This window comes from Protopterus annectens, chromosome 5.part0 (genome assembly GCF_019279795.1).
Source record: "Protopterus annectens isolate FY-2018-M chromosome 5.part0, PAN1.0, whole genome shotgun sequence".
In the NCBI taxonomy this organism is placed as follows: domain Eukaryota; kingdom Metazoa; phylum Chordata; order Ceratodontiformes; family Protopteridae; genus Protopterus; species Protopterus annectens.
In genome coordinates this window covers 1,696,990,670-1,697,013,317 of record NC_056735.1, presented here as the reverse complement: position 1 = coordinate 1,697,013,317, position 22,648 = coordinate 1,696,990,670, and the positions used below count along the sequence as shown (strand labels likewise).

At 39.4% G+C, this 22,648-nt stretch overlaps 1 protein-coding gene across 1 annotated transcript in view; it reads left to right on the top strand.

Moving 5' to 3' along the window:
* SPAG17 (sperm associated antigen 17) overlaps positions 1 to 22,648 on the top strand; it is a 3,638,922-nt gene that overhangs the window by 978,436 nt on the left and 2,637,838 nt on the right. The window contains exon 10 of the mRNA XM_044071485.1: positions 13,894 to 14,012. Coding sequence (XP_043927420.1) covers positions 13,894 to 14,012 — 119 coding nt within the window. The remainder of the gene's footprint in view (positions 1 to 13,893; positions 14,013 to 22,648) is intronic.

Genomic DNA, 22,648 nt, shown 5'->3' with positions numbered 1-22,648 from the left:
CCAGCTGGACTAGCCCGGTCAACAAATGTAAAATAAATAAAAATAAAATAAATTAAAAAATTACTTTTTTAAATTAGTTAAATTACATAGTTTAACATTTTGATTCCCTTACAGACAAGGAAGTGTCTGGAATTACAACCTCCTGCATGAATTCAGCTAGATCTCTTTCTATCCCTCACCAGAGATAGGCTGCAATAAGAATTTTTGTGAATTTTTTTGTAAAGGTTCTAGAATAGTTGCCTTTCTCCCCATCACCCTCTAGTTTTAGGTCATGCAGAGGTATATTTTCAGCCATTTTATTTTTCTACATTGTCATCACAATTTTTGTCAATGGCCCACTTGTTACCATCACTGGTTCCAATGAGGCCAGAGTTAACAACAGGATACTGGTGTTGATATTGTAGTACCTGTTGGTGTTCACTGAGGTCTCATTTGGTGAGCCACAGGCTCTGACCTTGATAACTTTGATGTCACTTCAGCCACTGCCATTGATGGTCTACTTGGTGTTGATTTTGGTAGCATCAATGGGTTTGTCATCCCCATCACTGAGAGTTAACTCTTTGACATCAAATTTTTGATGATACCTTTTGTGCTGATGGCAGTGTCACAGGGTTCAGATTTCTGATGGTTGATGTCTTTATACTCAGTGGCAAATATTCTATTGGCACTGAAATTAGTGGCAATAATTCAGCTATCATTGTATGTGCCTCATATGATGCCTGGTTTGCCCCTGAATTTGACCTTAAGCCAGTTTGCAAGCAGCATGTTGGCCCTAATCCTACTTGGGAAGGATGGCCCAAGGCACATCGTCCCCACAAGAGGCCAATTTGCATATCAACATCCCAGAGATGAAAGTAGTCCTGTTAGAGTTGCAGGCATTCTAAGATGCTCTTCCTCTAAAGACTTTTGCAATTCAGACCAACAACATATCTGCTGGCTTATATATCAACAAACAAGGGGGAACCCAGTCTTGCCCTCTCTGCAGAGAGGCTAAAGATTGTGGCAGTGGGTTATCTCCACCATCCACTTTCTAGTTGCAATGCACATTCTGAGGAAAACCAGTGTATTAGAGTCGTCTCCCAAGCAATTAGTGGCGGAAGAGATTTTCCGTCATTGGGCCAACTTTGCTGTGACCTCTTTGCATCCCCCCACAACAACAAGTGCATTTTACTCTGATCACCCCACTCAGGGGGAGTCACTGAGAGATGCTGTAGTCCACGTTTGGCCATCCGACCTCCTTTATGCTTATCCTCTACTTCCTTTGATTTCCTAATTTGTGCAGAAAGCTATCCATTTGAAGAGCTCAGTCATCCTCTTTGACCCCTACTGCCCTCAACAGGTGTGAGTCCCCTTCCTTTGGTCTCATCTTCTTTATCCTCCATGGATACTGGACTCAACTCCAGATCTTTTTTCACACCCTCAGGGATTAGTCATCTCAATATCCAGGTCCCCAAACTGACCCCATGGCTTCTCCATTTCCAGTAATTGTCATACAGCCCAAGCTGTCTTCCCCAGTATGTACTGTATGTACCATTATATTATTCTAGCAGAAAGACTCCACCCAGAAGGTTTACAAGAGCAAATGGAAAAGATTTTTCCTTTGGGCATTGAAAAATGATATTGCCCCTTTTTCTGCCCCAATTTCTGGTGTTCTTGAATTTCTGACTGTTCTTTTTAAAGAAGGACCTACCATTTCTATGATTAAACTGCATTTGGCAGCCATTTCAACTTTCATACAGGAAGCAGAAATTATTCTTTTGCTTCTTCAAAATTATATAAAGCCTTTCTAAAAGGCATTTTTCTCCTTATACCACTAATAAAGGATCCTTCACCCCCCCAAGAGATCTGACTGTAGTGCTGCAAGATCTGACTCAAAAACCCTTTGAAACTTCAGCAAAAAATGAGCTAAGATTCCCATCATGGAAAACAGCCTTCTTGGTAGCTATTACTTTGGCAAAAAAGAATTTCTGAACTCCAGATTATTTCAAAGACTCCCTACATTATTTTCCATAAAGACATGGTTACTTTACAAACAAATCCTTCTTTTTTGTACTTAAAGTGGCTTTTGAGTCCAACATTAACCAATCCATTCATTTACTGGTTTGCTTTCCAAATTTTTCAAATAAAAGAGAATACAAGCTATCTCTTAGATTTGCACAATTATGCTTTATCTACACAGAGCAAAACAAATCAGAAAATCAGATCAGCTATTTGTTTCCTTCTCACCAAATTGACTGGGTTATTTTGTTTATAAAGTTACATTAGCTAAATGGATTACAAATTGAAGTTCTTTGACCTATTCTCAACAAGGCTTCTCCCTACCAAGACCACCTAAAGCTCACTCAACTAGATCCATGTCCACTTCATCTGCTTTTTGGTAAAAAAAAAATAAGAATCTCTATTGATGATATTTGTGCAGTAGCCACATGGTGCAATGCTCATACCTTTGTTACTCATTACAAATTGGATGCAATATCCAGAAGCAGAGCCACCTTCGGCTCGTCGGTTCTCCAGAATATTCTTCCATGAGGGCCACCAAAGATTAATGTAGCTGGGGACTCTGTCCAGTTCACTGAGGAAGAATGAAAAGAACATCAGATATAAAGTTTTGTACTCACCATAACAGCATCTGTGTTTTCCGTCTTCATTCTTCCTCAACTTTCCCTCCCGTCCATCCCCTTCCTAAAATCTTCTGGAGGAACCTGTTGAGCTATTTATTGGACCTTATAGTTCTGGGTGTGAACCCTGTTCTTTCAGCTTTCCCTTTCTCTATATAATTTATGGGGATTTTATGGCAACAAACTTGATCTGAGGTACTGAGGATGTACTAGGGCACTATAGGTAGAGGGAGGAGCTCAAGAGTTGGATCCAAAGTCTAAAGTATGTGTCCGAGTCAGATCCGAGGATCAGATTCATAACCAATTCATTAAGGAAGAATGAAAGTGGACAACACAGATGCCTAGTTATGGTGAATACATAATTTTTAATTTTCTTAATAAGAGAAAAAATCTAGGGGGCATGCTTTCCATTCAGTCTGTTGTAATTCTTCTTCATGAAACAATATGAATGTGCTGAGCTGGCCTTCATGAAGCTCATCTGTACACAAGTCCAGAAACTACACTAGATCCTTTTGGGTATATTGTAACTGATTATAGAACAAAGAGGTCAAATGCCATTCTAAGTGAAAGATGTATGATATGTAAATAAATTAAGCACTTTTGCTGTGGAGTAAAGTCCCCAGTACTCTCAAGCAGGGCTGTGCACCTTCCATGACCCTACTTAATGCAGTCAGCACTAAAGATGCTCTATAGTTTGGGAGAGAATAGCAACAGTGCCAGTCAATGTTTATTTTTAACCATGTATTATCAGAACTGATAATCAGACAGCTTAGCAGTCTCCAACTGTGTCATTCCAGATGAAGAGGTAGGCAGATTCAGTTTCAAACTCTGCACTTTGTCCTTTTGATCCCCCCATGAGTTTTGTCAAGTGTGTGACTGTGTTAACTGTAAATCTAGAGACTTTAACTGTAAACATTTATCTGACTCAAAACATAGTCCACAGGAGATGATCGGAGATCAGTTTGTGTACCTCTTCCAGAACCTAGGTATTATGATTGACTTTTAGAAGTGTTTGCAATATTGTCTGACTTACAGAGCCTTCATAAGGTATACTTCTGACAGAACTCATTAGTCTATTGCTGCATCCAGGGATACACAACAAGCTATCATTGCCTTGCTTTTCTATTTCTGTAGATTACATGCAGCATACCCAGTCTTCAGACTGTTAGGCTTTGTACAGCTAGTCTCCCTATGATCCATTTCACAAAACTGCACATTAGGGCTTTTCTGCAGATTATAATGGTATAATGGGACTAGTTTGCTTGATTTCTTGAATTAGCTGATAGTTCTTTCCTTACTTCACATGACCTGCTTTGAGTAATAGCCAGACCTTCTTCACTTCATTCAAGAAAACCCGTTTAAGACTTCCTTTCAAGCTACACAGGTAACGACATATAATTTCAAGACTGGACTGAGGAACCCATTTAACTGCAATGAGGCCCATGCCATATGGACTTTAGTGGAATAACATGCTCAGATAAATTTTATTGCACTGTGACAGCTGTCCAGGCATTGCAACATTTCAAGCCTCCCTTCCCAAATGGATCTTTTTTATTCCAGACAGACGATATATCAGCAGTATACTTTATCATCTCTGCCATTAGTCTCTCTTGCTAGGAGGTTCTCTGTCTTTGCAGTCTACTTGTCTGGCATTCAAAACATTCTCGCTAATCCCCTCAGAAGACTTCGTTTCTCCTTATGAATAGTAGCTGCTCCACATGGTAGATGGCACCATATTTAACAAGTGTGCCCACTGTTTATTGAATATCTTCAAAGCTGTCAACAATGTTAAGTACTTAAAATGTTGTTCCTTGAATTTTGACAACAAGTAATGTTGTTTAATGGTTTCTGTGGTTATGAACCAGATATCTATTGCCCCCCCCCCCTCTTGATATAGTAAGGTTCTGGTGAAAACACAAGCTCTTCAGATACTTTAGCTGTCAAATGACCCTGATGGACTTGTTTATTTTGAATCCTTTATGGTCTTTACCTCCCACCCATGAATACCTCTGCAGAATCATGGTCCCCTCCATTCATAGAGAGCTTGTCATTCTAATCTCTGCTGTCTTTATCTTCACTCTAGCTTTGAATAGTAGCTAGGACATCTAAACTTTCTTACCTAGTACTGCAAATTCTCAGAGCCACCATTGGTGACTGGTTAATTCAGAGCAAGGCATGTGTCTGCAGAAGCAAGGCATGTGACTGTAGAATGGGTACAGTTAATTGGAATGAGGTGGGGTTTATTATGACATATCAATGACTCTTTTTACCTGTGATCACACAACATCTGCGGTCAGTCACTTGTATCCTCAGACTGCTTTAGTACCCACTTATTCTAGTCACTTTATTGAGTATACATGCCTTAAATGTTCTGTTGCAGTCAACAGAGCTGGCCTAATGTGAAATAGAGGCTGGCGCTAAGGACTCCACTATGCCCCTGATGCAGGAGTGGCCTTAGGTCAACTGGTGCCCTAAGCAAAATGGCTCCACGGTGCCCCCCTCCACACTACCCAGTGCCCCCATCCTGGTCTACCTACACCAAATAAACACCCTGCTAGAGAGGCACCCTAGGCGGCCACTTAGTTGGCCTATGCCTAAGGCCGGCTATACCCAGATGCATACTGGCTCCCTCCTACACAACCCCAGTGCCCTCTGTTTTTCACTTTCCTGTCCTCCCCCAAACTATCCAAATTGCTTCCTTCTTTGTTTGTTTTTTTTTTCATACTTTTTCTTCCACTCTTCCAGCATACCATCACTGGCCAAGACTGCACTATAATAAATAAGGAGAAATTAATTGAATTATGCCAGAGATCTGATAGAGGCCACCAGAAGCCATGTTATTCTAGGTACTCCAAGATGCATTTTAGAACCTTTTTTTTCAGCATTTTGATTTGGTGATGGCCTAAACAAAAATCATAAGTAAGGAAAGAAATTCAGTAGTATTGTTTTTTTTTCAAAGATGTCACTGAGTAATTTATATAATATTGCTTTTAGATTATATGATATATGACAATAAGGGATGTATAATGATTTTAAAAGCAAATTTGTTAATATGTTTTGATTACTTTTATATAAATTTAAGTTTGCTTATGTCACAATTAATAATTCAATACAGGTGTTTAAAAAATAAGTTGTGTTCAATTCTAAATGTTCAAACTTAACAAAATATAAATCATGTCAGAGAATTGTGCCCCCCCCCAAAAAAAGTCACCTTTTGTTTACCCCTGCGGTTTTATATTGAATTGAAACTGAACATGCATTCATATATGTCAAGTTGTTGCTCTTATACATATGCATGGCAGGGCTCCTCACTCCTACGTCTAAAATACAGTTATCTTCTATGTAGTCCTTCAATGTTAGCCTGGGATGAAAGTGAAAGAGCAAATAGTCCCATCAATATATTTCAAATTGTGTCTGTTAGTGGTATATACAGAATGTGCCTGTTTACCCATAACCACAGAAAATAACCACCTGTATATGTGTTTTGTAATTGTGAGAAATGTTCAAAAAAGTGATCACAGCAGTATATTTCAACTTGTTGCTCCTAGATTGTGTATTTCCCTTACACATGTTATAAGGACCTTCTGTGCACACATCTGAGGTTCAAATATAAGGAAGAAGGTAAAGAAATTAATGACCACAATAACCCTGGACCCCACACAGGCTATAGTGACTCTCTCTCCATACCTCTGATTAGGACTAGTTCTAGACTTGGTGGGAGCCCAGGGTAAAGGGTGCAAATGAGCCCATCTACTAAGTCTGTGTCAAAATGTCATTATATTGTAGCCTCATATTGCCTAAAAGCTCTGATTGTCTAGATGTTCTATGATGCATTTATGTATGTCTTATTTTGGAAAGATAATTACTTGTTTACTTTTCTTTTTTTTATTGCTAACCAGAGGAACAATGATGTATATGCCCCTGTTATTGTGTATATCCACAGATAACATTGGTGATATTTTTTCAGCATGCTCTCCCATACAGCCCCTGACAAGCAAGATCTGTCACAGAATGGACACAGACACACACACGCACACACATACACACACATGCAGAATGCATACTTACCTACATGCAAATTGGAAAAACACCAGTTCTTATGTGGCATGTCTTTGGGGTGTTGGAGGAAACTAGAACAGTTAGTTAAATCCTCACACAGAGATTGGGAAGGCAAGTAGACTCTACAAAGAAGGAATCAGCCTAGGATACAACCAGATAATCTGGTGCTGTGAAATGGTAATGCTACTCCCTGAGCTGCTGCTCCAATGATGAGCTGCTTTCCTACATATCTTGCCTATCCCCCTAAATATAGCCACATATCATGTGCAGTGCTGATGTTTGTCTGTGATGGAAATTGAAATAAATTATGGCTAACTTGTAGCAGCCAAGTTAACTTTGCACACCTCAGATGTCTGGTTGTTATTTAAAAAATGGCCAAAGTAAGATATTCTAGCTTGCTTGACACACATGCACAGTAGTTCTGCAAAGCTATATTAATGACTTTTTACAGTGATCACAACATTTATAGAAACGTGGTTAACTGTATACACCCCAGAGTTCTAACTGTGATAAAAAATAATGGCCAGTGTAATGCATTTAAACTTTTTGGGTATAAGCTATACCCATGGTATAGTATTTCAACTTAACACAACTTGGATTAGTTCTGCTAAGCCAGAATAATGACTGCTTAATAAGCAAAAAACAGTATGGTGAGTCATTCCATCTGCAACCGCAACCCTAATAATTATAGGCACTTTGTTGATTGTGCATACCTCAGATGTCTGATTGTGATAAAATAATGACTCCATTAATGAATTGCAACATTGTTTCATACATGCAGTAGCAGTAGTAAAGCATTCCAGTTTGTTTCACACAAATACACTTTATTACTGCAAAGCCAGGATAATGACTACTTAACTTGAACAAATGTCATCAGTGTCAGTTATTTTCATTCATAGACATCCCCCATACCTGTTGATAACAGTCAGTTTCTTGACTATATACACCTCATAGATACAAATGTAATTAATGAGAAAATTGGACACAGTAATTTATTTTACCTCCTACACACATGCGCATGCACGCACATACACAGATCTGCCCATCAATTATGATGTCTTTCATGACTTGTACAATTCAGATGTCTGTTTGTGATCAGTGACTGAATAAATATATAATGGCTACAGCAATTCACTTCAGCTTGATGTGCAACTCATTGCAACACCTTCTATGCATACATGCACACGTACATGCACACATGTAACACACCTGCCAATTGCAGCCATTTGTATCACTTCATACTGTATACCTCAGCTGTCTGACTGTAATCAACTGAATGAATATATAATGGCCACAGTAATCTATTTCAGCTCATTACAATCAGACATGTGCATTGCAGCCCATTGCAAACACACACACACACACATATATATATATATATATATATATATATATATATAGATATATATATATATATATATATATATATATATATATGGGTCTACTTTCATAGACCGAAGCGCCACGTCACCGACACCCGGAAGACCAAGACGGAACGACCGAACAGGTAGGTTACCGAAAACGCGATATCCCGACGGCTGAGAGACCGACAACGGCAGCGTGTGAGCGCGATACGGTAAGTGTGCGAAAGTGAAAGATGTAGTATTGGGGAGCGGACAGGTAAGTGTACGATAGTGAGGGATTTTAGGATAGGGTGTGGGAAAGGTGAGTGTGCGGTGGTGTCGGACTAAGGGTTCCGGTGAGGTAAGTGTGTGGAAGTGACGTAGAGCAGTGTAGGGTAGTGTTGAGTGTGTCAGTGTTAGAATGCGGGTGGAGTGAGTGTGCGATAGTGACGGGCTGCATGTTTTAGGGTGGGTTAAGTGAGTTAGGGTTAGGGTGCAGGTAGGGTAAGTGTGCAGTAGTGACGGTGTTGAGGTTTAGGGGTGGGTTAAGTGAGTTAGGGTTAGGGTGCAGGTAGGGTGAGTATGCGATAGTGACGGTGTTGAGGTTTAGAGGTGTGTTAAGTGAGTTAGGGTTAGGGTGCGGGTTGGGTAAGTGTGCGGTAGTGTCGGACGTTAGGGTTAGGGTTTAGGTTAAGGTTAGTGGATATGTTGTTGTGTGCAATGTGTAGTTGGCGTTTTTTGTGTCGGTGTTGTGGTGTTCGGTATGTTGAGTTGTTGGTGTGGTGTGTTTTCGGTTGTTTGGGGTCGGGAACATGTGTGTCGGCGATTCGTACGTTCGGTCTATGAAAGTAGACCCATATATATATATATATATATATATATATATATTACACACACACACACACACACACACACACACACACACACACACACACACAAATAGAAATGATATACTAGATTCTGTAACTCATTATCTGTTTTTTTCTCTTTGGACTTGGGCAGCCTAGTGTTGCAGTCACCTGATGGAGCTTGAGTCACTTGGAAAGGCTTCTTGCTGCTAAATCAAGCAGCCCTAACCACTATCATGCACTTCCAAAATAGCAGGGAGACCTGTAATAAAGTGTAGTCATGTTCTTACTCTGGGGATACATGTAGGATGCCTGAGTTGTTTTAAAAATAGCGCTGAGTCAGGTGACTTTTTTCTTTACAGAAATCAGAAGTCTTTGCATACACTGTGCTTGATAGGTTCATAAGTTCACAGGAGGTTACTAGGCTAATGGCCCTAGGGTCTTTACAAGCCTAGACATGTTATACCTGTGTTACCTAATTAACCTTGGTTAGATGTTTGCTATTCACAAATCAAGTCTATGATAAGCAGCTACTCTCCCTGTCAATGATTTTGGATTGTAGTCCCAAACTGGGGACATCAACTATTTAAAGAAGAAAAAAAAATTGTAAATATATATATATATATATATATATATATATATATATATATATATATGTGTGTGTGTGTGTGTGTGTGTGTGTGTGTGTCTGTGCAGATAGATATAGATATAGCAATATACAGATATATAATTTTTTTTTCCAATTTGAGAGGGCTACAGCCCAGCAGTTCATTGCAATAAACTACCCATGAAAGCCAGAGACTACTCTTGCAAATGTCATCAGGAGAGCATCCCATCGAAAGCTGCATACAGAAAGTACTGTCAATATCAAACTAAGAAAAAATGTATTTCATAGTAGGCAAAATCTACAACACCCCTATACAAGGGACAGAGCTCCGATTTTATGGTTGATGCGATGCCTACTGAGGAAAAGAAGAGTTCCTTCTTGCGGTGACCAAAACTAAAAACACTAGAATACATCCTTAACTTTGCCTGCTTTGCTCAAGACAGGAAGGACAAGGAACTTAAAAAAGCAATGTTTATGAAAATGGTAAATTAATGAACTTCTCTTTTCCTTGAGAAATGTGCCATACACTTTTGCTTTTGTTAAGCAGTCATCCCTACTCAATTGCCAACATTATAAACTGGATGCCATTTCAAGACTTTGAACTGTTTTGGGTAATACCCTCATTCTGAGTATCATTAGCTAAATTCCCTACCCATTCCAAACCTTAGGAATTTGCTTATTGTTGTCTGATAAGTTCATTTAGTATGGCATATTTGCAATAATGTGTTAAAGGAAGATACAGGTCGATATTGTACTTATCACAATGATGGATTTTCAACATTTCACTTTTCTGTTAGATTGCAGTCTTTGTTCCTAATTCTGTTAAGATATTAATTTTGCTACATGATTTTCTTGTAAAGACATTTATTTTATCATACTGAAACAGAAAACATTTCTAAACCCATATGTGTTTCACTTATTTGCTTGAAGCTTCAGAATCCATTTGTAGGAAAAATTCATGTATTTAATGGATGTCAGTTTGAGGAGGTGCCGCTTTATGTAGTATAAAACATGCAGAAAAAGTAAATCTTTGTAGACCCATTGTTATGGTTAAATGTTTCATGTTACTATGCTTTAATAATTTAGTCATTTAATTTTTTTTTTCGGTGTGTTGTTACATAGATAAGGTCAACATGAGCAATAAAGCAGTCATTTTCTTTTTTTATATTAATAAGTGAAAGCTTGCTAAGCAGACCAACAAATAAATGAATAATGAACATAAACAATTTGTATTCAAACTTAGTAATTGCTGATGTTCATCATCCTCGCTTTTAACAGTAGCCTATGTGTTGTGTCCTGCCATGTATACAGCAACCAGGTGGCTTTCAAAACTTTTCATCCCATCCCAGACTGTCAATCTTGTTGCTTATCAGCTAAACTCTTTTTGGAGGGAACTACATAAATAGCCAAAGGAACTAAAATTCTTCTATATTTTCTTGCCGTCTCATGCAGATGCAATTCTGAGGCTTCTCAGAAACAGTAGTTGGCCAGAGGCTTACTGTTAGACAGATAAGAGTCCTTTGCTGAACATTTCCGCATTTTCTTCTGTGATTTAGGAATGTTTTTATATATATTTATTTAATTTCTGTCAAAATTGCAGTATATCACTTTAAGAATGCTGGCTTTTCAGTAATGTCAATAGACATCCCTTGAATACTGCTATTGTGGCTCTAGTAATTGCTTTTTATGTATAACCTGTGTAGTCAGTCTTTGGAACTTACTTAACAGTTTTTTATAAACTAATTTAGTGGGTTTTTTCTAGTCCGAGTGTTATTTTAAGGGCAGAAACTGTGTTTTATGAATGCTCTTATACATTTCATGACAACTTACTTGATTCATTTTTTTATTGGGCAGTATACTTCAAGCTCCAGATCATTACAGTCAACATCATTAACAAACAAGGGGAACAGCAGGTCATATCTTTGTGCCTTTTGGCAGTGATAGCTTGGTAGTTAGCTCTTCACTGTTCCTTAACTCTTTAGGCATCTTACATACTGTCAGAGCTAAACACAGTGCTGACAAGCTAAGCAGGTCCTAGGCAGACCCTCATGACTGGAAACTCAATGCAGAAATCTTCCAGGAATTGATCCAGATGTGAATAACACCTCTGGTAGATCTCTTTGCCTCCTTTCAAAATGGACAACTAAACTGATTATTTTCTAGCACTGCTTGAAAGCAGGCCTGAAGAACAGATGCTCTTTCATTGCCCTGGTAAGGCATGTACGGATTTCCAGCATTTCCAATTATTTCAAGGGTAATTCTGAAGCCTCAGAAAGACTCTCCAAAAATCACTGTGGTGACACCCTTCTGGCTGTGACAAAACTGTTTATCCCTTCTTATGGAATTGGCCGTGGGAATTTAACACAAGCTTCCTCACAGACTGCATCTACTAACACAAAACTAGGGGAGTTTGATACACCCTGACATCAAACAACTTAAACTGACTGCCTGGATGATTCAATTTTGATACGTTTTAGGCACCTCTTTCATGAAGACTTGCAGCAGGTACTGATGGAGGCAAGAAAACTTGCTACTAAAAAAATCATATATTGGCAAATGGAAGAGATTTTCTACTTTACTCTGCCCTTGGTTATTCCTCTATAAAGGTTCATGTAATGGCTATGTTAGCATGTCTGAACATGGATCTCCTCTTTCTTCCCTGTTTGTAGTCGCACAGTTTCTGAAAGGATTTTTACACCTGAGACCTCCTTATAGACAGGTTCCTCCTCCTTGAATATCAGTTTTGTATTGGAAAAACTGATTATGTCACACTTTGAACCTGCCTACCAGGCTGAGTTAAGGTTCATCACTTGACAAACTGTTCTACTTATTGACATCTGCAAGAAGAGTATCTGAGTTGCAAGTTCTAATGGTGGGAGAACCATGTCTAGTTGTTTACAAAGACTGTGTCACTGTATGCACAAACTCCTCTCGATTTGCCCAAAGTTGTTTCAGAGCTCTCATCAATCCATAAATCTCCATGTTTTTTATCTATATCCTAAAACTGAGGGAGAAATAGTTCTACTCATTCTGGATGTGCATAGGCAACTCTGGTATTATCTTGCCAGAAACAAGTTCTTCAGGAAAACTAAACAGCTATTCATTTTCCATTTTGGGATTAAGAAAGTTCAGTCCATGTCTAAACAGAGCAGTTCTGGGTGGTTGTCTTCAGCTGTTGTGTTTTGCTACTCTCACCATTGAAATTTCATTCCAAGCAGAGTTAAGGTACATACTACAAGAGCGTTAGATTCTAAAATGGTTTACTGGAAAGAGATAGACTCTAGAAGCATTCTAGAGCAACAACTTGGTCCTGTATCCATACATTTGCAAAGCACTACAAACTGGATTCCTATTCAGGTCCAGAGAAGACTTTGCTAGGACCATTAAATAGGGGCTCTTGTACTCTTATTTTTCTTCCCAGAATTAATAAGTTATGATAGATTACCCACTGGCTACTGCAACGGTGAGAATGATGAACATAGTACAGTTGTATAAGGTGCATTTTACCCATAACAGTAGATGTTCACATTCTTCATTGCTGCAGTAGCCACATCCACCCACCATCCCACCTCTTTTATATAGTTTGAGTGGTATGGACAGATTTTGTTATATATATCTTGGTTTAGTTCAGGATGAGTTCCCCGTTTTTGTTTAGGGCAAAAAAGTCACAAAGAGTTTTAGTCACTCAAGCTATTTATATAGCTCCCTCCAAAAAGGGCTTAGCATATAAGCAGCCAGAGTGACTGAGTGGGAGGAGAGGAAAGCCTTTGGAAGCTAGCCAGTTGCTATATCCTTGGCAGGATATAACCATAAGCTACTGCAGCAGTGAAGAATTTGAGCATCTACTGTTATAGGTAAGTGCGTCTTAAACAACTGTTCTATATCTTGTAAAAAGCAATTACTTGCTAGACTGCTTATATATTTTCCACAATAAAATATATGATGATAATCATACTAGTCATTAAAATGAATTTTGCATTTTTTAAATGCTTGATTCACAGTGAAAGGGATATAGAAACTGTTCAGAAATAATTGCACTGCTGTGGGATGTACCTAAATCTTAGTCAGGGACTATAAAATTAAGTATTAAAATCTGAAACAACAGCACAGTACAGGAAGTGTAGTTTGATCTTACAAGTTAAGTGAGAAGATGAAAAAAAAATGTTTATAAATTCTTGATAAAGTACTGCAGTCATACAATGAAATTTCAAATTGGAAATTATAAATACAATACAGCTGTAAACTTGTATTTAATGTTGTATCTGCATTTCCTATGAGTACTATTATTGTGTTTATTCTTGTATTCTTCTTAAAAGAAGGGTACATTATATAAATGATATGGTTATCAAAAATATGAGTATTTTTCAATGATAGTGTATTTTAGTGAGTTTCATCAACTTGTTTTTGTCATTTTGCAGTCACAGAAACAGCTCCTCTGATTTCTGAAGTTGATATGAGGTATTACTCTGAGCTGCTGAGCCATGTTCCTCTGGAATGTGTGTCTGTGCCATTAATACTGCATTGCATGTTGGAACAGGTTTGTATTATCTCTGATATCTAACATACACATGATCTATATTGAACAATTTTGGGACTTTTAGGGACTGTATAGAGTAATAATAATTTCAGTAAATATTGCATTTGCCTTCTTCCTGACTCATTTTTAACTTTTGAGTATAGCTAGTATTACTTGCATGTATGATGAGTCCCATGGGACTTACATTGCTTATTATTTACAATTTATTTATTTGTTATTTACAGTGCTTGCCTATGTAACATGCATGTGTATATTTTTTTTAAATTACTGACACTCATTCTTAATTCAGAGTCCTGAATGTGTATCATGTAGTCTGGATTCCAGTTCACTGTTGTGCATTCAGAAAGTAAATCTTATTTAGCTAGCACCATTCAGTCTCATGACTCATTTCATTATTTATATTTGTAAATACCACATATTGCATGCTGTCATATGTATCCACAAATAAGTGACTTCATCTTTTATTTAAGAATTTTTGAGCTGCTGCCTCATGAAATTATTTTCTGCAGGACAGTTTGTCCAAGAACAGGAAATTATCGATTCAGAAATTTGATGTAGTCCTCCTGACTGTGAGCAGGATATATGAGAAGTCGTAGCAGCTGAACCATCTTATATTTCTGCAGGGTACAAGGGGAATAGCTGTTACGAAGCCACGGTGGTACAGCGGTTGCGTTGTTGCCTCACAGCAAGAGGTTCTCCCGTTCGATTCTCAGCTAGTGTGCGGGGAGTGCCTACTGAGTGGAGTCTGCATGTCCTCCCCATGGTCGAGTGGCCTCCGAAAGACATGCGTGAATGGGTGTGCCTTCGCTGAAGGTTGGGCGTCGGGCTGGCAACTCAGCACCATAAAAATCTACTGCCAATCATTAGCGGACCGGAGTTCCGCTGTGGTGACCCCTTACCGGGAAAAGCCAAAAAAAAAACAAACAACAAGGGGAATAGCCCTGAAAATTTATAATAATTCTGAGAGTGACAGAGGGTATTGCTGTAACAGACAGAACATTCTGAGTTGCTGTAAGCCAAGAAAAAACATCTGACTGATACAAAGGTCCAACAGAAAGTTTTAAAGTTTATGCAACTAAATTAAGGGACTGAGCAAAAGACTGAATTTGGTGAAGTGTGTGTCTCACCAGTATGAGGCAGAATCGTGTGTGACATCAGAAATGATCAGATGATCAGACAAGTATTTTTAAAAGAAGTGCATACAGAGCATGTGAAATCACTTTGTCATAGTAAGAGTTTGGTAAAGCTGCCTGCAACATTGATGAGCTGAAATATGCAGAAAAATGGTAAAATTGTCATGATAGCCAAGAAAAGCACAAAACATTTTAGGAATGTGTAAATAAATAAATGCTATTTCAGTTGTAGTTGTAAGCATGATTAATTCTCCTGTAATGAGGTAAGAATGAAAAATGTTTTTAATAAAGTATGCAAAATGATAGAAAGAAAGAAATTTACAAAGATAGTGCAAGTGGTTGAATGGCATCTTGAAAATAAGTTGTTTCTGGATGCACTAAGTTTCAGGATAAATACAGGAGTTAATTGCGTTCAAGAATGTGGCAAAGTGAATTTGCAACAAGAAAACGTTTATATATGTGACATCACATACTTATTCAGCTCACTGTTTACTGAAAATATCAACACTGAGCTGGAAACAAAAATAGCAGGGGGCAAGCCCCCCCCCCCCCCCAGTTATATATACCAACTCCCTTGTCGCACCACAGTGGAGAAAAAGGCAAAACACTTTAAAAGGGCTCCTTTGGCTCACACAATATAACACATTGTAGTAAAATGCACCATGACATTAAATTTTAGAACTAAAGCTGCTTAATCCCAAATCCAGCAATCATCTGTAGTATGCCACAAGAAAACTAATCAGAAATCTTGGCAGAAAGGCTAAGAATTAATATTTAAAGTGTTATGTTTAAGCTAAACACTGTTGCAGAGTATAGCTTAATATCTTCAGAAATGATTGAACTACAAACTCAGAGAGTAAACTGAAGTTGTTTATGAGCAAATTGCTTACTTATGTGGATTAGCACTAGGCTAGAAAGTTCTACTGTGTGAATATATGCATAATGAACAAACAAACAAACACGCAAGAGTCAGTGCCAGATAGTTGGGATGGATGACTTTGCTATATGAGGTCACCTGACTTGCTAACAAATGTGCAGAGTGATGGTTTGCTTTGAGGACATGAATATTCATTTATTGTCTGGGCTGTTTATAATACTTCATCATATTCAGATAGATATTGTTGTATTATTAAAGAAAGCATCAATGTGGTGTTGTCAGTCTCATCCTAATTCTCACAGATGGGGTCTGATCCGATGCATCAGATCAGTCTCGGCCTGTTTGCTAGTTGGAGGACTTTAACCAAGTTCATGGACTCATACACTTCCCATGATGCACCTGGAAAATACCTCAGATCTCATTTGCTGTGCTGCGTGGAGGACGTCAGTCAGCTCTGGGCTAAGTCTTTAATCTCTTTTTTTATCTCTTTTTACCTCTGAAGTCAAATTCTCTCTATAACATTGCTTTATAACTGTTTTTGAATCTTCTTAGTATAGTTATTTTAAGTTCTTGTACTTGAGGTCCGTTTAAGTTAGAGGGCCGTTTTTTTCCTTCCCTTCCCTTTTTAAATTTATAGGGTTTCCCTTCATCTTCCTGCTGTGTTTTTTATGTAAAAAGTGCGTTATTGCCCATTTTTAGTTAGAGGGCTTGTTGTTTCTCATTTGCTGTTATAGTAAAAAAAAAAAAAAGTTTTAGTACTTCATACAGTGCTCCTACTGCTGTTGTTAATGGTAGAGCAGTATTTTTTCTAGCCTTCCCCTTTGTTGTGTTTGTTCCTTTTTTTAAGTGTTGTTAATGGTAGAGCAGTATTTTTTCTAGCCTTCCCCTTTGTTGTGTTTGTTCCTTTTTTTAAGTAGCTTAGTAGTGTGAAACTGATTAGCCACTATGTCTCAAAAGGAATACAAACCTCTTGGTTTTAAAAAGTGTTCAGAATGCAATAAGAAAATGCCTATAGGTGACACTCATTCCGTTTGTGTCTATTGTCTTGGACCTCTGCATCTCCAAGAAGATTGCTCTATATGCCATGCATTTAAACAAAGGGCATTGATAGAGCATAAAAACAAATTGATTTCAAAAGGTCTTCTTCCATCACCCTTTGCAGAAGTCCTGTCTTCAGCAGACAAGCCAGTCAAGTTTCCAAAGAGGCCTTCTTCTGTTAAATCTTCGGAGCTGCCAAAGAAAGTACCTAGATTGGCACCTTCGAAAGCAAACTCTGCTCCAGTAGTTTTAATCAGATCCAAGTCAGCTCAGACAAGGCCTTCCAAATTCTCAATATCCACATCATTAGAATCTGTGACCTCCAGACCACCTTCTACCATTTTAGCCAGATCTAGATCTCCTAGTCTATCTTCTCATTCTTCTAGATCCTTTTCAGATGATGATGTGGATAGGGTGGTGCAGACACCTGCTTTGGCCAGACTTATTCTGTATCCGAGCCCAAGAGAGTTGGAGCAAACCCTCACTATACCTATTCCTCCTCCGATCCGATCTTCTGCTTAGGAGCAAGAAGCTTCTGAGATCCGAGATCTGACATCTGCTCAGAGTGTCTCCGCTTCTTCAAATCAGGAGACCTGTAGGATCCAACAGTCTCCAGTCCGATCCTCGGAGCAGATTCAGATCTCCCCGGATTCAACTTTGCCTCTTGGGGCATCGGTGTAGATGAGTTTGGTTCCTACTTCTGCCTCAGAGTGACTGTCCCCTGCTCTGGAGGCTCCTTCGGTTCCAACAACTCATTTGTCGGCTCCAGGGGGCTCTTCAGAGCCAAGACAGACTGCTTTTGAGGCTATGGAGAGAGTTATGACTTCTTCCCAGTCTATCAAACAAACTACTTCAGAGCTTCTTTCCCCTACACAGGTGTCTCAGTCTCATCATCCCCTTCCATGTTATCGCAGAGATCCCATACCTCAGGAAAACCCCAAGGGGGTCCCATCTCTTCTGAAACTTTCCCAGAATATCCCTCTGAAGAAGCCCCTTGGAAGAGAACTTGCAAGAGGAAGCACCTAGACTCCCCTGAGGAGGCCGTCACTTCAGACAATGATTTAGATGACACAGAAGGATCCCCACAATCACCCACTGAGGAGGTCTCATTTGGAGAGATCATGGAGATTCTGAAACAAGGGGGTGATTGGCATCACTCCTCCCCTTCTGCTGAAGAGTCAGTCTACCTGAAGGCCTTTGGATCTCACTCTTCAACCTCTTGGGTGACTCCACCTTTTGATGACCTCATAGACCTGCTCTCTTGCAAGGCATGGGAGACCATAGAGCCCATTCCTCGTTGGCCATATAAGTACATTACTGCCCAGTAGGACAAATCCTTTTGGACAAAGGGGGTAGCATTGGATGCCATGGTTGTGGCAGTGGCTGCTAAGAAAGAACTTTCTGAGACTAGTTCTTCTATCCACCCTCCTAATACAGATGCTAGGATGATGGATGGATAAGGAAAGTGTGTGTTCTCTTCAGCGACTTTTTCTCTTCGCTCACTAAATTACCTTAGCCACTTTACCAGACTGCAGAGAGATGTGATTAAGGAGTTGTCAGACTTTCGTCAAGGAGCAATTGCTGATGCAATCAAAGAGAAAGTCAATGCACAGCTAGCCACCATTAGTGCAGTTACAAACTTCTCCATGAGGCTTATATCATATGCTGCAGATGGAGCGAGTAGAGCTGTGGGTTCAGGCATCTCCATCAGGAGGCAGGCCTGGATGCGCCTTTGCAGAACCTTTCAGATCTTCATTTGTTAATGCCCCATTTGACAGCTCATCACTCTTTGGGCCTAAAGTAAAAGAGATGCTCACCAGATGTGAAAAGGATGGTAAGACTTTGTCTGCCATTGAAATATGTTTTTCTGCCACTACCAGACCCTTTCCCAAAGGTCAAAGAGGAAGCAGGAAAATATGGTTCAGGAGACCCCAAAGATCATACCAAGATACACAAGGTGAAAGTTCTTCTTGAAGCAGAGGGGGAAACAACAATGGAAGATGCCACCCACATGGCAGAGTAGGTCCGCAAAACCACGGGTCCAGAGATACCTTCTTAGTTAGACCCTTTCAGTGCCCCTGAAGGAGTACCCAATTGTCGACCTCTGAAGGCAGTTGGGGGGCATTTATCCTTGCACCGAACAACCTGGCAAAATGTAACCATAGACAAATGGGTGCTGGATATAATTTCCAGAGGATATATAATACCCTTTTGTTCCCCTGCCCTGTTAAAAATTCAGTTCCAGATGTTCCACCCAGTCAACAAGAACAAGCAACATTAGAGATCCAAAAGTTGCTAAGCAAAATAGTTATCCAAGAAGTCCCTGCAGACCAGCGAGGATCCGGAACTTACTCAATATTCCTTTTAGCTCTAAAGAAAATAGGGGACTGGAAACCCATTTTAGATCTCAACAATTTAAACAAATCCATAAAGAAGATGAAGGTTCGGATGGTAACACTGCAGTCAATATTTCTGTTGCTGGAAAAAGACAGTTGGATGTGCTCCATAGACCTACAAGACACATACTACTATATACTAATGAAAAGACAGTCAAGAAGGTACTTATGCTTTTGGCTAGGAGCCAGTCATTATTATTTCAGAGTCCTGCCCTCTGGTCTCATCATAGCCCTCATGGTGTTCATCAAATGTGTTGCAGTGATAGAAGCTCACCTGAGGTGAGGATTCTGAGTGTTTCCCTATCTAGATGACTGGCTTATCGCTGCCCCAACTAGACATCTACTGCTACAAACCAAGGACTACACCATTCAAACTTGTGCCTCCCTAGGCATCACAATAAACTTCGAAAAATCTGTTCTACAACCATCTCAAAACTTAAACTTCTTTGGAGCAGAATTGTACACCAATTCCTTGATGGCAAAACTCCCCCAAGAAAGAGTACAAGATCTTCATTACCATGTTCAGAGACTAATCAAAAAATCTCATCCAACAGTGAAATAAGTTCTACAAGTGCTAGGGAAGATGGCAGCTTCAATAATTCTTGTTCCCCTAGCACGTCTCCATATGAGAATATTACAATGGCTACTATCAGCTCAATGGTCCTTTCTGGAACTCCCCATGTCTCACAAGATTCTGATTACAAACTCTTACAAAGGGGACCTACAATGGTGGATTCATTATTCTCTAATCTATCAGGGATGACAATTCATCCCACCAAAACCATTGGCAACTGTAACCACGGACGCCTCCCAGATTGGGGGGGGGGGGGGGGTTATTATCTGGGAAAGACAATTCAAAGCATCTGGCAAGATCATGAAGTTCATCTGCATATAAATGACCTAAAAATGAGAGCTATGATTCTGGCATTGCAAGAGTTTCAGGACTCTCTCCCTCTAGGGATGATAGCAATCTAGTCCAACAACATGTCTGTAGTGTGCTACATAAACAAGCAAGGAGGACCCAGATCTTACCCCCTATGCCAAAAAGCATTAAGAGTTTGGCAATGGGCGATATCCTCCAACCGCTTTCTAGTAGCAATGCACATTCTAGAGAAATCCAACGTGATTATGGACAGATTGAGCACAGCCACTTTGTCCACATGAGTGGTCCCTCAATCAGATAGTAGCAGAGTCTATTTTCCAAAAAATGGGGCCAGCCTTGCTGCGATCTCTTTGCTTCCCCAACCAGTGCCAAATGCAGCAACTACTTTAACCTGATCCCCCCAGATGGGCAGTCATCGAGGGATGCACTTGTTCACGATTAGCCTCCGGGATTACCGTATGCCTTTCCTCCTATTCCCCTGATTTCCAAACTACTGCAGAAGGCAAGCTCATTGGAGACCACTATAATCCTCAGTGCCCTCGACAAATTTGGTTCCCCTTCCTATAGCCTCATCTTCTGGAAGAGCCATGGCTTCTGGATCCAACTCCGGACCTGTTGACACATCCATCAGGAATGGTTCATCCCAACATTCAGAACCTCAAATTGTTAGCTTGGCTGCTCCAATTCCCTTAATTGCCAGGTTTCCTCTTTTGTCTTCTTCAGTGAAGAAAATTCTACCATCTTCTCACAAACCCTCCACACGAAGACTTTATACCAGTAAGTGGAAAAGGTTCATTATTTGGGCTAAAAATAGTCAAATAAGCCCCTTTTCTGCACCAATCAATTCCATCTTGGATTTTCTCTCAGAAATATTCCAAAAAGGTGCAGCTGCTTCCACTATTAGAGTTTCTTTAACTGCAATCTCTAATTTTCGCATAGGCCTAAATGACTGTCCTATTATGATACGCAGGATTTGCAAGCCATTTTTGAATGGTGCAGTGTTATTAAGACCCCCTTTCAAGAACCCTACTCCTCCTTGGGACCTTAATCTTGTTCTTACTAATCTGATCTCCACACCCTTTGAACCTTCAGCAACTTTCAGATCTCAAGTTCTTAACATGGAAGACCTTATTTCTAATAGCTTTTACATCTGCCAGAAGGGTCCCAGAGTTACAGGCTCTATCTGTTAAATCCCCATACCTCATTTTCAACAACTATAGAGTGTCCTTATGGTCAAATCCTACCTTTCTCCCCAAAGTCATATCAGAATCGAGTTTGAATCAATCTATCAAGCTACCAGTTTTCTTCCCTAACTTTCAAAACGAAGGAGAATATACCTTGCATTTGCTTAATGTACACTGACAACTGAAATTTTATTTACAGAGAACCTCTGATTTCAGGAAATCTGACCAACTATTTATATCATATTCAAATACCCAGAAAGACCTTCCAATTTTGAAGGTTACTTTGTCAAACTGGCTATCCCAATGCATTTCTTTTGTATACAGATTTGAAAACAAGCCCATACCATTCCCAATAAGAACTCATACTACCAGATTAATAGCTGTCAGCAGCATTCCAAGCAAGAATGCCATTAGATTCTATTTGTGCTTCAGCCACATGGGCTAACCGGCATACTTTTATCACTCATTACAAAATAGATTTGGCAGATTTTGGTTCTATGGTTCTGAAGAATATTCTTCCATGAGCCACCCAGGAGTCAGGTTGCTTGAGACACAGTCCCTATCTGTGAGAATTAGGATGAGAGACAACATCACATAAAGAGGTTATGTACTCACCATAACGTTCCATGTGTGTTGTCCATCTCATCCCTTATTCTCGCATCTGTCCCTCCAACCCCCTTCCTTTATCTGGTAGAACAAGAAGATATGCTTTGCAGAACCTAATAACTGAACACCTTTTTCATGATTATGTCTACATTTCTTGTATTTTTACCTTCTTATATGGGACTTACGTATAGATATGTACTTTGTAAGGGGGCAAACAAAATCTGAAGTATTTTCCAGGAACATCATGGGAATGGTATGAACCCACGAGCTTAGTTAAAGTCCTTCAGCTAACAAACAGGCTGAGATTGATTCAATGCATCGGATCAGACCCCATCTGTGAGAATAAGGGACGAGATGGACAACACACATGGAACATTATGGTGTGTACATAACTTCTTTTTATCTCTGAGGTGTAGAAATGCAAAGAACACAAACAGAATGGCGAGGATGAGCATAGTTATGGAAATGAATGAGATAAATTAACGAGAAAGTATCATTGTTATAGTTATGATTGAGAAA